This window comes from Bidens hawaiensis, unplaced genomic scaffold, assembly GCF_021521415.1.
Source record: "Bidens hawaiensis isolate Kalapana, Puna unplaced genomic scaffold, B.hawaiensis_p1.1 tig00008515_1, whole genome shotgun sequence".
Lineage (NCBI taxonomy): Eukaryota > Viridiplantae > Streptophyta > Magnoliopsida > Asterales > Asteraceae > Bidens > Bidens hawaiensis.
In genome coordinates this window covers 1,021,594-1,037,417 of record NW_027491608.1, presented here as the reverse complement: position 1 = coordinate 1,037,417, position 15,824 = coordinate 1,021,594, and the positions used below count along the sequence as shown (strand labels likewise).

At 32.6% G+C, this 15,824-nt stretch overlaps 2 protein-coding genes across 2 annotated transcripts; one reads left to right on the top strand and one right to left on the bottom strand.

The window, feature by feature from the left end:
* The first annotated feature begins 3,613 nt into the window (after nucleotides 1-3,613).
* Nucleotides 3,614-4,514, top strand: LOC143529213 (ethylene-responsive transcription factor ERF021-like). Its single transcript, XM_077025044.1, has one exon. It carries the CDS (start codon nucleotides 3,681-3,683, stop codon nucleotides 4,290-4,292), a length of 612 nt encoding a protein of 203 aa, XP_076881159.1. The 5' UTR covers nucleotides 3,614-3,680; the 3' UTR covers nucleotides 4,293-4,514.
* Nucleotides 4,515-10,855: 6,341 nt separating this feature from the next.
* Nucleotides 10,856-14,532, bottom strand: LOC143529282 (ruBisCO large subunit-binding protein subunit beta, chloroplastic-like). Its single transcript, XM_077025108.1, has 13 exons — nucleotides 14,242-14,532; nucleotides 14,035-14,160; nucleotides 13,818-13,955; nucleotides 13,636-13,731; nucleotides 13,222-13,464; nucleotides 12,911-13,145; nucleotides 12,662-12,831; nucleotides 12,502-12,579; nucleotides 12,360-12,431; nucleotides 12,082-12,279; nucleotides 11,912-12,004; nucleotides 11,700-11,823; nucleotides 10,856-11,124 (listed from the first exon to the last, which is right to left on the bottom strand). The coding sequence occupies exons 1-13, from the start codon at nucleotides 14,473-14,475 to the stop codon at nucleotides 11,111-11,113; spliced, it is 1,821 nt and encodes a 606-aa protein (XP_076881223.1). The 5' UTR covers nucleotides 14,476-14,532; the 3' UTR covers nucleotides 10,856-11,110.
* Nucleotides 14,533-15,824: the final 1,292 nt, after the last annotated feature.

Genomic DNA, 15,824 nt, shown 5'->3' with positions numbered 1-15,824 from the left:
TAAGCAAAAGTGTCTCCCTTGAGTATGAGAAGTGGTGCAAGTTTAATTTTATTAATTTTCCGTTGTTATTGTTTGTTTGTATTTTATTTACATTTCTTGTATGTCTTTGGCCTTTGCTTCTTGTAATGGCTCTTTGTTTTTTAATGTTATAGGCATTTCAAGAAAAAAGTTAATAATATAGACTCAACTTTTCAAGTCCTAATCGAAGAGGTGTAAACTAGTCAAGTCGTGTTAGTTTTTAATTTTGTTTAGCGTTACTTCTTCAAAGTTTGATTGTGGCTTGCGTGTTCATGATTTGTTGTTTTTATATATCGGTTGTTTAGGCATGAGTAATTATTTGAGAATATGATAAAACATATGAGCTATTCTATATAGTGTGTGTAATTATATAACATTTGTGACATATGATTATATTTTTATTGTTATCAAATTATAATGTCACAATATGTGATTATTATATATAAACACATTTGATATATATTTTTGTATGCTTTTATTTTCTTGTTAGTTGATTAGTAAATGTGCTAATATTGTTATAAACTATATAGTTTACTTTGTTTTAGTATCTTTTGGGGGTGTTTTTTTGGTTTTAGGATATAACAAGGTGAAATGATTAGTTGCATCTAGTGTGTTTATACCTATTTAATTGATATTAAATTGGTGTGGTTGGCACTGCTAGAAATTACTACCGTTTATAACACGTTTTTTTGTCATAAATGCGTAGAAATTGCAGTTTGCTACGCATTTGTCACAAACATAGAAAGGCCTCAAATTCGTTCGTAAAAAATCATTAACTACATATTTGCATTATCATTTACCGCACATGTTTGGCGTCGCAAGTATATACACATTTCCTACACCAAATTCTTAATTAGCATTATAAGGATTAGTATTAATCACATATTAATTATAACATATGTGAAATTGTTTTCTTACACTGACTAACACATTTGCTACAAATTTATATGGCCATACATTTGTTACGAATGGTTTTTGTTAAACATTTGTAACAAAAGTTACAATTATTTACTTATTTATTTTGTCACATATTTGCTACGAAAGATATCTTGTTACACATTTGGTATATATTGATTTATTAGGAGTAGAATTTAAAGGGTGTATGTCTTTTGTCGTTCATGATACACATAAAAAATTATAAACTATACTTAGAGAAGAATAAGTAAATAACTAATGAAATTGAGTTGTTCTTAAGAGCAAGTGAAAATAACTCTATTCTTAAATAACTTAATACGATTTAAGTGTAAGCAATACTTAAAGTAAGAGTGGGGTTTCTAAGTATTGGTAACATATCTATAACAAATATTGAATAACCCATTATACTAGAAGGGTTGTTTGCAAAGATGAATGACTTTGGTCCTGGGACTCAACATTCTCGTATGTCCAACTTGGGTGATTTACCTAAAAAAACATTTGGTTTTAAAATATTAAACAAGGCTAAATTAATACATATAACTTTTTATACATCTTTCGTACTTTAAAACCTTATTTAAAAGGAAAAATCTTTAAAATGATCATTTTAACTAGACATATTTCAAGACTAACCACTTGTTTTGAAAATCTTTAAAATAGCCACTTAAAAATCGTCGGTCCTCCGTTTTCATTTGCCATCCGCCCGTTTTTACATGTCATTTTGATTCAATAAAATCCTTCCACATGTTAACAAGATTGGTCAATCCAAGCATTCTAACAAAATTTGGTTGAGTCCGACCATTTTAATTAAATATGATTGTTTTTAAAAGAAATTCGACCAAGTTAATTAACTTAATATAGCCCCCATTATTCCCCTAATTTCCAATCCCATGATTCAATCCTGACAAAAGACATGCACGTTTTCTCTAAACTTCCTGTACTCTCTCTATCTAAAATTATTATATATATTTTTCTCCAAGGTTCCATAAAATTGGTCGGATTTTTTTTAAAAAACGATCGGATGACCATTCTTATTAATAGATGGACGGATTTTTTTGGGTCACAAATTAGACGGATGGCAAATGAAATGTGTGGTCGACTGTTTTTGAGGAGGCCGTTTTGAAGATTTTCAAAACAAATGGCTAGTCTTGGAATCCCTTTGGTCAAATTGTCAAAATAGTCATTTTAAAGATTTTTCACAATTTAAAATTTTAAAAATTAGTGTTTCACAGTCACAGCAAGTCACTGTCATTCGATAAAGCCCCTTACGGTAATCTGCCTTCCAACTATGACTTAAATATGTTATATGTTTAATCCATTTTTTCATGCATCCAAACATAATAGTTTAATCCAAGTCACAAATGTTTGAAGTGATCTAATAATGTAATTTACACACGTCGATGTTCTTTGACATCAAATAAGAGATTTCACCTCATCACATTGGATATTGTTCATGTAAATCTAACTTCAAAGTCAAGTATTTAAAATCACAAATTAGCGTGCCTTATCACATAATCATATTATGACATATTGACATGTCTTTAAAGTAAACTACACCCTTTAAACATAATTATTCAACAAAAGTTTTAACATTTGAGATTATCTACTCACCTTGGTTGCTTGAAGTTCCTACTTGTGAATCCTTGGCCACCACTTATTGATTTCATAAAGTTAAATTAGTTATTATCAGGGACGGATCTAGCACAGTTGAGGGGTAGCCAGTGTTACCCCTCAACTTTCTTGACGAAGTACATTTTTAATGTAATTTGTTTCTCTTTGTTTTATGTATCGGCTGCCTATGAACAATTTTGGTATTGTCTGTGTTAGGTCGTCCGTAGTGGTGGGCGACAAAGGGTTGTTGGGGGCGATAACAACCCCCCGGCTACAAAAGGGGCGATTTTGGGCGGGTCGACATGCAGTTGTCGGCTGTCGCCTGTGCTCTTGTTTGTTAAATTATTATTATATGTTTGTGTGATATATATATATATATATATATATATATATATATATATATATATATATATATATATATGTTGGGCTACCACACAACTACACGAAAATATAAAAACCATCACTTTGCCGACTGGGCGTCACATGACACAAATCGTCCCATTTTGTAGCTCATTCACTACACATAGGCTTACCCCTCAACTGTTCTTCTAAATCCGTGCTTCTTGAACATAATTTATATGTGACCACAACATTATCATATAAACAATATCACATGACACAAATTGACTCATTTATAGCTCATTCACTACACATAGGCTTACCCCTCAACTGTTCTTCTAAGTCCGTGCTTCTTGAACATAATTTATATGTGATCACAACATTATCATATAAGTTGCACGATTATATATTAAGTTACCCGGTTCCGTGGACAAATCAACTGTGACCACAGACAAATAGAAGCTTTTAGAACTTCACTATCTTGAATCTTGATTATATTGTGATCAACCAGTTATTAATGTGTGAATCATTAAATGACTAGAGCAATATTGTAACATGCTTTTGGACTTTTGGTACAGATATTTTCATACACCAAAAACGATACAATATTTTATTACATGTGATATTTAATTTGGTACAAAAAAAACTATATATATATATATATATATATATATATATATATATATATTATACTGGTTGGTCAAGGATCACTAATATCTATATAAATAGTCAATAACTCAATATCTAACTTCAAACTCATTTCATATTACATCTTCTATACCTTCTACATCTTCTATATCATGTCACAAGCCCATCAAACTTCCGACTCTACAACCCGCTTGAACCCGATCCCCGCAACAACAAAGAGACGTCCTCCAGCCTACCGAGGCGTTCGAATGCGCAGTTGGGGCAAATGGGTGTCTGAAATTCGACAGCCACGTAAAAAAACTCGAATCTGGCTAGGCACTTTTTCCACACCGGAAATGGCAGCCAGAGCACATGACGTGGCCGCATTGTGTATTAAAGGTAACTCGGCCATACTAAACTTTCCACAACTTAAAGACATGTTGCCACGACCAGCTTCTGTTGATCCACGTGATGTTCAAGCCGCAGCCGCTAAAGCCGCCATGCAAGAGTTTAGTAATTCGGGTTGTGAAGGTTGTGAATGTTCATTAGATGTACCGGTGAATGGTGATGAACATGTGGTGGTTAATGCTGGTGATGAACTGAGTGAACTCATTGAGTTGCCGAGTTTAGAGGGTCTTGACTCGTTGACCGAGTCAACAGTTGACTCGGTGGATCAGTGGATGCAGACGTCGTGGGCGGTGTTGGACGTTGATGATTTTGCGGGAGAGTTATCCGACCAGGTGACGAAAGATTCGTGTTTTCAGACGTTGATTTGGGATTGTTAATTGCTAATGATCAAATCTCGTGAGTGACAATGCGTTATAAGTATTATAAAAAAATTAAGTAGCTAAATATACATATTTTTTTTAAAGAAAGAAAATGTAGTGTATGAAAAACATATGTATTAGTTTATGTGTGTTTCTAGATGAAACATGACCTTTTTTTTATTTATCATATATTTATATATCCTTATATATGGAGCAAAAATGTTAATATCGTCATGTATTCTTCTGATCCAATAACATGGGATAATTATTAAGGTTTGGGATTTTATAGTCTCAAATTCAAAATCTGTATCAATGGGGGCTTCCCACAGTAATAGTGTTTCGGGTGAGTTAAAGCTGGAGCAACAAAATTAGTATTAAGTATTAACGGTTGGTATAACGTTTCTAAAAGACTCACTCGAGTATTTGTGACTCACTCGAGTATTTGTGATAGTTCCAAACGCTGCTAACAAAAAAAGTTATTATCATGGTATCCTTTTTTGTTGGGGTTTGACTCATTAGTCACCCCTACTACCAATCATCTTGATTATTATTATTATACATTACGTCTTAAACTAATGCTTTCATGGGGCACGTAGATGTCAATTTCTGAACTGGCTAGGTAAAATTTTATAAGATTCAAAATGACATGATGAGTGAGACTTGCCAATTCTTTGTTTTGACCAGATCACAACCAATGAAGTTGAAATGTTACCAACTTTGTGAGACAATTTCATAGCAAACTCTCCAACATCCCATATTGGAATTATCTTGTGGGTTAACTTTGTAACAAATTAAGTGTTTGGGTCGTTATAGTAAAGTTTTGATTTTTTCTCCTAATGGTTTTCTATGATTCTATCTATACCATTTCTAAAGCCTTTGCGTAACGAAAGCTATGTTTTGCATGACTCTGTTAATTAGTATAGCAGGATATTGGTTAGGTCAATTAAATTTTACAGTTGTAACGTGTTCTTGTAGTTAAAATAGGTATTTGATAAGGATTTTATTGTAGAATGTTTGATTTTGTTGAATGAAAAACATATAGACTTGGAACTAATTTTACAAAAGGTATTGAATAGTGTTGTAAGTGTATAACCATACAAATTTTTCAAAAGATGGAAAATCAAGTTATACCATAAAAAGTATTAAATAAGAAGGTATTTTAATGAAATTTAATAGTAATGTGATTTAAGTTTTATTTGATTTCTTGATTATGTGTACCACACAATTCTAAAGGTTCCTCAACCCTTAATCCTAACGTGTAATATTTAATAAACTGGTAGGCATATATGATATAACGGAAAAATAAACTAAATAAGGTTTTATAATTATAAAAATACAAGAGATGATAAAGGACATATACTGAAAAAAAACGATTAAATATAAAGGACGACTTTTGTTATTTTTTATCTTTTAAAAATAAAGTTAGATTTCTCTTATCTAAAAATGTATGCAAAATATAAGGAGAGCAAACCAGTAAATCAACTCATTGGAGTGAGAAATATTGTTTTTGTTAAGAACTTTATCAAATACTTATGCCTTTATGATAACTGCAAGTATATATTGATTTTAATGTATTAAATATGACTCATTCAAAAATATTATTAGAGAGAAAACCTATTTTAATCAAATATCAAACATATCCCAAGTCTAGATTATCATCTCTATGTCAACCAGCAGGTCAGCTACGAGAAATATAGATGTGATATTGCTATTGAAATAATTTTTTTATTGTTTATTACACGCTATCATTTTAAAACTAGTAAATTCAAAAGTTCTTGTCCTAAAAATTAAAAGGCCTAAAGAGTTTAGCCTTTAGTGATAAAATTATTAATTAAGTAATTATATGTTCACATAAATAACATTTATCTAAACCTTGAATAGTGTTTAAATGTTATTATAATTGAACGAGTGAATGCCAATTTTGAAACACATGACATGTTCAAACAATAATTAATGTTAGCTTAATTTCAACTTAAGGTCATCAAATTTTAAAAATTATTTTTTTGAATAGCAAAATTCTTTTTCACCTAAAATCCTTTTAATCTTGCATTTGCAAGGATTTGAACTCACCACCTTTATTTTGAAAGAGTGAACATCATACAACTAGGCCATTAGGTTCGTTAACTTTATAATGTGTTATCGTCTTCAAATAATGTGATATCGTCTTCTTATTAAACACTGAATATTGTTTGATAAGCAACGATTCTCAATTGAACAAATTTTGTTCTAATTTCGATTGAACATTAAATATTTTTCACCTAAAATCCTCATACACTTGAGCCATCGCCTCACTAGTGGTAACAAAATTAACAATTGGGATAATAAAATTGTTAGTATGATTGGTCATTTAATTAATGGTTTTGAATATTAAAATCTCTTCTTATTTTTCTTTTGGAAAACAAAGACAAGTTTTGTATTTATAAAGACAACCGCACGGGCGACTAAAACTGAAACCGATGTGGAAATGGTGGCTCCGTAAAAGAGCCGATGATTATGAGACAAATGGAAAATTAAAAGAAAAACATAAAAAAAACAAAATAAAAATAAAAACAAACTTGAAAGTTAAGCCGCCTCCCACAATGCAAAATTCCCAAGTGCGCCACCAAATCCGGTTTGTTTTATAACGGCAATTGACTTGTTTTTGTTTTTTCTTAATCGCATGTTTATCTTCAGCTAGTACTCTTCCATTGATTATAATTTTTATAAACTATGTTTTGAATAATATTTTATTTTTATTTTTGGTAATAACAATGATGTATTTGGGAAAACTGTGTGTGTAAAATGGATGGATTTATGTTAAGTTTGCAAAAGTAATTAAGTTAGCGGTTTGAAGCCACAGATTCATAGTGTAGTTGTTTAGAAGTTGAACCATGGATTCATGGGGTTAATTCCGGTACAAATTTACAATTGGATAAATGCATGCAGTATAACATTATATATAGTTATAATAGTATAACAAAACCGCCATTCGCAAATTATATGATAGTTTTCTTTTAAATGTCAATAAAAAACATATATTATACTCATATTAAAAAGATCAAATTTTTGACTTTTTTTATATAATTTTTCTTTGAGAAAAATCACAAAGTATATAAAAGTTATTTAAATTTAAATAAATGAGTGAATGCTAAATTTAATGAAGAAAAAGAAAGGTCAATAGAAAGGCAAATTTTCTTATTCCAGCCACTTATAATTTCCAAATCCATCTTGATCGTTAAATTAGTTTTGATCATTTAGCCAAAATATTTCCTACCAATTTTAAGCAAAAACCAACTATGTATTTATTACACCATGATGGATTCAAACCTATATATCTACAACTACAACTTTTAAATTTTCATTTTAACATATAGGGTATGTTTGGCAAAACTAGCTAGTGGCTGTTAGCTGTAAGCTGGAAGCTGAAAGCTGGTAGCTGTTAGCTGTAGCTAAATATATTTAGGTGTTTGGCAGATTAGCATAAGCTTTTTATAAAACTAGCTGGGTGCCGCGTGGTGCGGCGGAATGGGTGCACAAACTAACATCAACCGCATAATCAATGTCGGTACATGATTCACCTAATGACAATGTATACATAACCTGAATGTAGACGTGCAATTTATAGAAAGACAGTAAGCGTGTAACTGATGGCAAAAATCAAGAAACAAAGCTGAAATATACAGTAATTCTAAATATATAATTTTTTAAACCAACCTATTTTGATATGAATCTCTTTCTGAACATGCACTGTTCTAATCTGAAACATGTTCTGACCTGACCCGTTTCGACTCAAAAGCGTACCGACACGAATCGAACTGATTTAACCCTTTTTGTATCGACTCGTTCTGACCCTAATTTGGTCTTACACATGACTCAAGTTCATCTGACTCGACTCCTAAGTTGGTCTTACTCATGACTCGAGCTCACCTGACCCGACTTGTTACCGATCCTAACCGATAATCACGTAGTATGTTAATTTTTTAAAATTAAAGAAGTATAACAATATCATAGTCAAATTAAAGAGAATAAAATGCTCGTTTTTATGATGTAATTTGTTTAAAAAATTATTAACTTACATTCCCATATAAAATTTTTACTTGTATTTATTTTATATTTCAAGAGCATAAAACGATTAATATACTAAAGGGTGCGTGATCAAAAAGCATAGTTGGGATATTGATACGACCAATAAGTGCAACAAAACATATGTAAACATGATGACGATGAACAAGACTATACACGTAATGGTGTTGCGGAGATAACTCCATAGCAAACGTGGTATTCGGTGGTGGTTTGATTCAAAAGCTTTGACACACAAGATAGCGCATGACTCGAATGTGGTAAATGACAATATTGTGTTGAGCAACATATATTTAATAAAGGGAATGTAATACCAACTAACGGAATTGAAAGGTCGCGTGTTTAAGAAGTAGTCGGCAGATCCATAAGAGAATGTAGACGACACAGCAACAAAAAGCGACAAGAAAAAGAAAAACCAATAAATATGTTGATGTGAAACCCGAATCATAAAATTAGATGTCAAAGCCACGCACAAAACCGAATCATTAGAGAGAGAAATCAATAGAAGAGTGAAAAACAAATTAAATTTTAAACTATATGTAACCTTCGGATTTTTTTAACTCATTCTTCTTTTATCTTAGTTTATATGTCTAATCTTATCGACAAACACCACCTTATATACAAATAAATTGAAACCATTGTATCTACATTAGTCGATTGTTAACCATTATGCTAGGTTTTTTATTAGTTCCAAAGTCCAAACAACAATGTATTTTCAAGATATATAGTTTTGGTTTATATATGTCTTCAATTAGGTATATTCATTTGATTTATAATAAGCCTTTTGGTGTATCTTTGTAGTCAAGATCTTCTTTGATATTATACACAAGTATTTGATAGTCAAATTCTCGTAAGGAGTGATTCCAAAAGAGTTGTATATAGTTTGGTGACCTAAATTTGGGTATTAAAATAATTGTTTATAAGGTTAATTCACATGCCACTATCCTTAAATTTCGGATATTTTTTAATCGTTATTGTTGTGATATCAGATTTTTAATTGTTTATGGTTTATTTTCATTAATATTAAATTTTACATGTATCACGTAAATACATAAGGCAAGGTATATTGTTATTTTATAAACGGGTATAGGTTGTAATGCAAGGTAATTGACATGTTACATAACATGTCAAATGGATAAAAGAGACCATGTTAAGTAATGCACAAACATCTTTGTCTATTTCTATTACAATAGCAATATAACTTTGTAGATAAAATGGTTTGGAAATTATATGTATCGAGTGATTATCGATACATTTAACTAGTATGTTTTTAACTAACTTTTATCTGTATAAATAAACGCATATAAACTAACGTAGTTATAAATGAACGATGAAACCGACAAATAGCAGGTCAGTGCAAACTACAAAGACGTAATTTGGAATTTGAAAATTGGTTGATCATAAGTGTTCGCACGCCCTCTTATCCCAGCTTACTTGTTTGGGAGGATACAAGTATCAAATAGATTTGATGCAAATATACCTAAAAAAGACCACCACTACTCCACTTTATCTCATCTTTATAGGCATGGGTTTGATCATGACCTCTTTTTCTTTGAAATGCTTGAAATCCACCATGTAAGTACTAAAAGGAGTTATAAACAAAACAAATGAAAACTCTTAACAAAATTAACCATACACATATACACTTTTAAATGACCACATAAACACCTGGGCTGGTTAAATAGGTGACGATTTAAAGACGTTGAGAACTTAAGTCAATAATGTTTTTTTTTCCTAAATAAAAATTGAATTTTAACAATTAAAACCAGACCCGCTGATAATAATCCATATTGTCAATTTGATAACTAGGCAATGTTTTGTATAACCATACCAATCATCGAATCGAATGACGTCATAATTAATTTTAAAATATATTTAAAGATAAGTATGTTATTATGTTAGTCATACTTGTAAATATAAAAATGTTTTCATAAAAGAAAGAAAGTAACTAAGGAACTTGAATAAATAAAAGAGATTAAATGACTTTTTAGTGTACGTTGGTACTCATGTATATGAGAGGCCTTGGTTTGAAATCAGTTACAAAAAGAAGTTTTAAGTCTGGCCCAACAACTATCAATGTGTTCCAGACCGGCCGATCCGGTCCAGTCAAGACTCAACAGAACTCTGGCCCAACAACTACCAATGTGTTCCAAAACGGCCGATCTGGTCCGGTCGGGAGAACACCGCCAATTGCCAAATGCTATCAACTTATCAAGTATCAACACACAACTTTTATTTAATTGCCAAAACACTTTTAAACAAAAAGGTAACACTGCTTTCACCTCATTAGATGACATATTGTTACGTCAATCATGTGGTGGTATCTAGTTGGAATTTCTTTTAGATTTTAATATATCATTGTTCTCTTGGGTAGTAACAATTCATATAGGCATAGTTTGAATGGTTAAAGCTGTTAGTATGACTATTGTCAGCCAGTTAAACATTAGATGCCACATCACATGCCTCGATGCAACCCTTAAAACTGATTGCGTATTGAACGACCCTCTACCACCCCATGCCCGTATAGACAATATCACCGTCGTTGCTTTCTTATTGATGAAGTTCTCAAATTGAATACAATTACTGATCCTACAGACCTTTTTCCCGCCAAAATTCGACCTACTCAACCACCTCCAAATATAATGGAAAAAGGATTTAAAGTTTCTTACAATAATAGAACAGAGCTAACAGAAGGAAACGATGTAACATGTCTTGATCATAAGAATGCAAAGAACTACCACGGGTTGAGGTTCTATTTGCTAGCTAGATGCAGCAGCTTAGTAGCCATAACCTGGTCATGAACACGATAATATTATATTAAGATTTATACTGTTGATCAACAGAAATCTCCATAAACCATAAGTATAAGCGAATTGTATAAAAAGATAGCCAACTTTGGTCGGGTGACAAGTCTTTTCCCCCCCGAAAAAACCCATCAAGCTTTCGAAAAATCAGATTGAGTTCACCTTGGTGGCAAAGCCACGTAAGGGTTCTTGTTAAAATTCGTGAGGTTTGAGAGGTGAGTGACTTACGTCAAAACTTTGAAGTTTTGGGTTTTTGTAAAGAATCTAAAGTTTTGTAAAAAAAAAAGTAACCTTATGAGGGGTTTTGTCAAAATTCATGAAGATTCTGAGCGTGTTCATCAAAATCATTAAAACTTACAATATCTTGAAAGTTTGTGGCATTTATGAGATTATGGAAAGTCTGAAGGCTATAATAGAATCTTTTGAAAGTTTGATATTTTGCTGGTTATAATTCGAAAAAGTAAGTTACCTTCTATACAAATTACAAATAACCAAAACTAAAAAACTTAAAAAAACATAAAAAGAAGAAAATGGCAATATTAAGTATTAACCACTTAAATACCTGAGTTGTCCATTGGGTTCGCAAGAGGCGCGGGTTCGGGCTCAGGGATGTCAACCACCACAGCATCCGATGTAAGGAATGTCTTTGCAACAGATGATGCATGCTCCAAGCAACATCTCACCACCTGCACCAACTCACCATTCAACAACTCTCAAAAAAAGAAAATAATTAAAAACGGATAATACAAAAACGCCATAAAAATCGAGACTTGCCTTTGTGGGATCAATAATACCAGAAGCCATTAAATCCTCATACTTCCCGGTTGCAGCATTGTAACCAAACTTGAAGTTGTCACTAGCTAGAACCTGAAGATCATATATGATAGCATAAACATTCAAAGAGATGAAATCTTATAATTATTAGTGAGCAGAAAACGCTTTACCTTTTCGATCACCACACTTCCATTAACACCAGCGTTCTTTGCAATCAACTTCATGGGGTAACCAAGTGCCCGTTTAACAATATCCGCTCCTACCTTTTGTTCATCATTATCAAAGGTGGCTTTAATGGCATCGACTTTAGCAGCAAGTCTCAATAGAGTACACCCACCCCCAACTACAATTCCTTCCTCAACAGCCGCCTGTAAAACATCAAGAGCTTAACTAAACCATAAATAATAGCTTTATAATGTAACAAAAATCATATAGCTTGCGGTATAACCTTTGTTGCATTGAGAGCATCTTCTACTCTCAGTTTCTTTTCTTTAAGTTCGGTTTCTGTTTGTGCTCCAACCTGTAAAATATTCAAAACTTTAGACAAACGAATACGTTAACAGAGCACCATAAATGTTATAAAAACTTGCCTGTATAACTGCAACACCACCAGATAATTTGGCGATTCTTTCCTTTAGTTTTTCCTTTTCATATTCTTGTTCTGCTACCTGTAACATACAGTTAACATAGCTGTTAGCAACTTTTAGTGAAAAAAGAGTCTACTAGAAGTGCTTAAAAAATAGAGTTGACCTCAACAAGATTTTTAATCTGAGCAACCCGTTTGGTAACCAACTCTTGTGTGCTGCCATCACCAACAATAGTTGTTGAATCCTTGGTCAAAACCACCTTTGCAGCAAGCCCTAAAACCTCACTTCCAGCAGTTGCAAGGTTTAACCCTACTTCTTCTCTAATTACAGTTCCTGAAACAATATGAAAAGAAAAACCCATCTGAAAAAACATGCACAAAACTGGTCGGGTGGGTCGGTCAGAAATACTTGCCTCCAGTGAGAATGGCAATATCATCAAGATATTGACTTTTGCGTTCACCAAATCCAGGAGCTTTAAGTGCAGCAATCTTCAATGAACCTCTAAGTTTGTTGACAACAAGAGTTGCAAGTGCCTCTTGCTCAACATCCTCTGCAATGACTAATATTGGGTATCCTCCTTTAATAGCATCTTCCAAAACACCAACTAAATCTCTTGCATTTGTGATCTTTTTATCAACCAGAAGCAGCTACAACCATGAAACATTAAAATCAGAATCCGTAACATAAGGGAACAAAGTAATAATAATATTATTAGCCTGTTACCTTGCAGTTTTCATACTCGACGGTCATTTTCTCACTATCAGTAACGAAATATGGAGAGATATAACCACGGTCAAATTGCATGCCTTCCACAACATATAAATAGTTATCAGCACTCTTGCCTTCTTCAAGTGTCACCACACCTTTCCTTCCCACTTTGCTCATTGCTTCAGCAATCATATTTCCAATTTCATAGCTGTTCCCTGCACTAACCGCCGCCACATCAGCCAACTCGCTGTCTTCAACCTGAAATTTCACAATTTATGTTAACTTGATTACATCTTGTAATTCATGTCCTGTCGTTAAATTCCTCCTGATTTATTAGAACTAAAAGAATTCCATTTAAGCATCACATTGCTTTAGTTGAAAGATTAGTTATTAAAGATTTAGAGAGTCACTAATAAAAGGAAAACTTACTTCCTTCGACATCAGTTTAAGCTCATCAACCAAGGCTCGGGTGGTCTTTTCAATACCTCTGGTGATCTGAATTGGGTTAGCACCTGCTGCAACCACCTGATGAAACAACAGTTCATGATGAGAATGTTTAATTGTTCACCCTTCAAGATTCAGACTCCTATATAATTTATTTAGTAAATTACCTTAACACCCTCGGTAATCAAGCCTTGTGCTAGCACAACCGATGTTGTTGTCCCATCACCAGCTAAATCATTAGTTTTTGAAGCTGCTTGTCTCACCAACTTGGCACCAATGTTCTCAACCGGATCTTCCAATTCAACCTATGTAGACATAAATGTATCATGTAAGCAATTTACCCTTTGAAAAACTTAATATGTCAATCATTAATTATTAATGTACCTCTCTAGCTACAGTCACACCATCATTCACAATTTTTGGAGAACCATATTTGCTTTCTAGCACCACATTCCGCCCCTTTGGGCCGAGGGTGACTCCTACTAGATCTGCAAGCTTGTTGACACCAGCCTACACAAAATATCACATAGATATAAACACAAAGTGCCATCAAGATAACAAAATGTTAAAAAATCTCATTTTGATGTTTACCTGGAGCTTCTTAATGGCAGAACCATCCCTGTTGAAGTACAACTCTTTGGCCATCGCCTTAACCTTGAGAGAGCTTTTTCTCTGAAGAACTACATTTTGTCTTCTGTGTACAAGAGGACTTGAAGAAATGGAAGAAAATGAAGACAATGTGTCTAATGAACTTGTGATTGTCTTGTTTGTTTTGCTGCTGGGAGCGAACGAGCTTATGGAGGTTAAGGGAGTAATAGATGCCATCTTCTTACAATCCTCAAATCAATTAACTACAGAAAACATAAGGTAAGAAGAGGTCAAATAATAATCAAAAGCTCGATTCAATTATTTATACACATACAGATAACAAAAAACTAACAAATCTGCAGGCCTTTGAACTCACAAACGTACATTTATCATTACTTTGTTCTATTAATTAATTCACCAAAGCATATTCCGCATTGGTCAAAATGGTTAAAAGTATTTGAAAAATTTTACTTATTTGAAAAATTATATTTAAAATTCTAGCAGCGAGTAATATCCGAACTGTTAACCAAAAGCAAACCAAAGTTGACCGAAAATCAGTTATCGGTTTTTTATGTACCCTCGATTAACCAAAACTAATCGAACCATTCATAATTTCATAGATTATTAGCTGTTATACCTCCATTTCACGTATTTCATGTTTTATGTCTCCATTTCATGTACTTACACAGTTATACCCTCATTTCATGTATTTTTTTTACTTCTATTTCATGTATTTATACCTCCATTTCATATATTTCTAAGCTAAAAGTTTAGTCCACGTTTGGTTTTGGTTATTAACTGAAACTAACAGAACCGATTAACCGATAACCAATTGGTTAATAAGATAGATTAACCCTTGTTTGGTTTCGGTTTAGGCTAATAACTGAACCAATTCGTGCACACAATAATATATAATTTTGAGAAATTACATATAAGCTTCAAGTAACAAGGTTATCTGGTAACTTCAATTCACAGAGTAAGTGTAAGATATCTAGTTACATAGTTGACATTCATCAATCATTATTATTAGGTCAATTTCACCATAACAAACCGTAACAAACAAAATCAGAATCAATTGAATTGTTGACGGAAGGAAATAAATGAAAACTAAGTGCGAAATGAAATGTTAAACGAATTAACATCATCCTACTACTGCTAATAAGCAATTTATTTATTATTGAAATTGATGAATAAGTAGATTACCTGAAGATTGCGATGAACGGGAGAAGATAAGAGTAAGTGGGTGTGGGTTTGGTTAATAAGTGAGACGCAGACTCTTTGAGATAAGAGGCTTTAGGGTTTATGAAGATAAGGGTGACGTCACCTCTTTTGGAAGCTAGGCTACTCCTTGAAACAACGAATATTCTAGAAATATTAGTCACTCAACCACACTTAACACTGGGTTTAGTACTTGGTTAGTTTCAATAAGTTTAGTACAATATGCATACTGAATTTACTTATTTTAACAATACTGGACGGATTGTGTCGTTTTTACTAACTAGTGTTATATATTTTTTGTTAGATAAGTCGGAGCAATGACTGTTACGTGATTACGTACCCAGTTGTCGTAATAACTAACGAGTAGT

Coding starts and splice junctions, on each gene's coding strand:
- LOC143529213 (XM_077025044.1), top strand. CDS start 3,681: ATGTCACAAGCCCATCAAACTTCCGACTCTACAACCCGCTTGAACCCG.
- LOC143529282 (XM_077025108.1), bottom strand. CDS start 14,475: ATGGCATCTATTACTCCCTTAACCTCCATAAGCTCGTTCGCTCCCAGC. Junction 12,280..12,359: donor ATGCTCTCAATGCAACAAAG/GTTATACCGCAA, acceptor GATGTTTTACAG/GCGGCTGTTGAGGAAGGAAT. Junction 12,005..12,081: donor GAAGTGTGGTGATCGAAAAG/GTAAAGCGTTTT, acceptor TATGATCTTCAG/GTTCTAGCTAGTGACAACTT.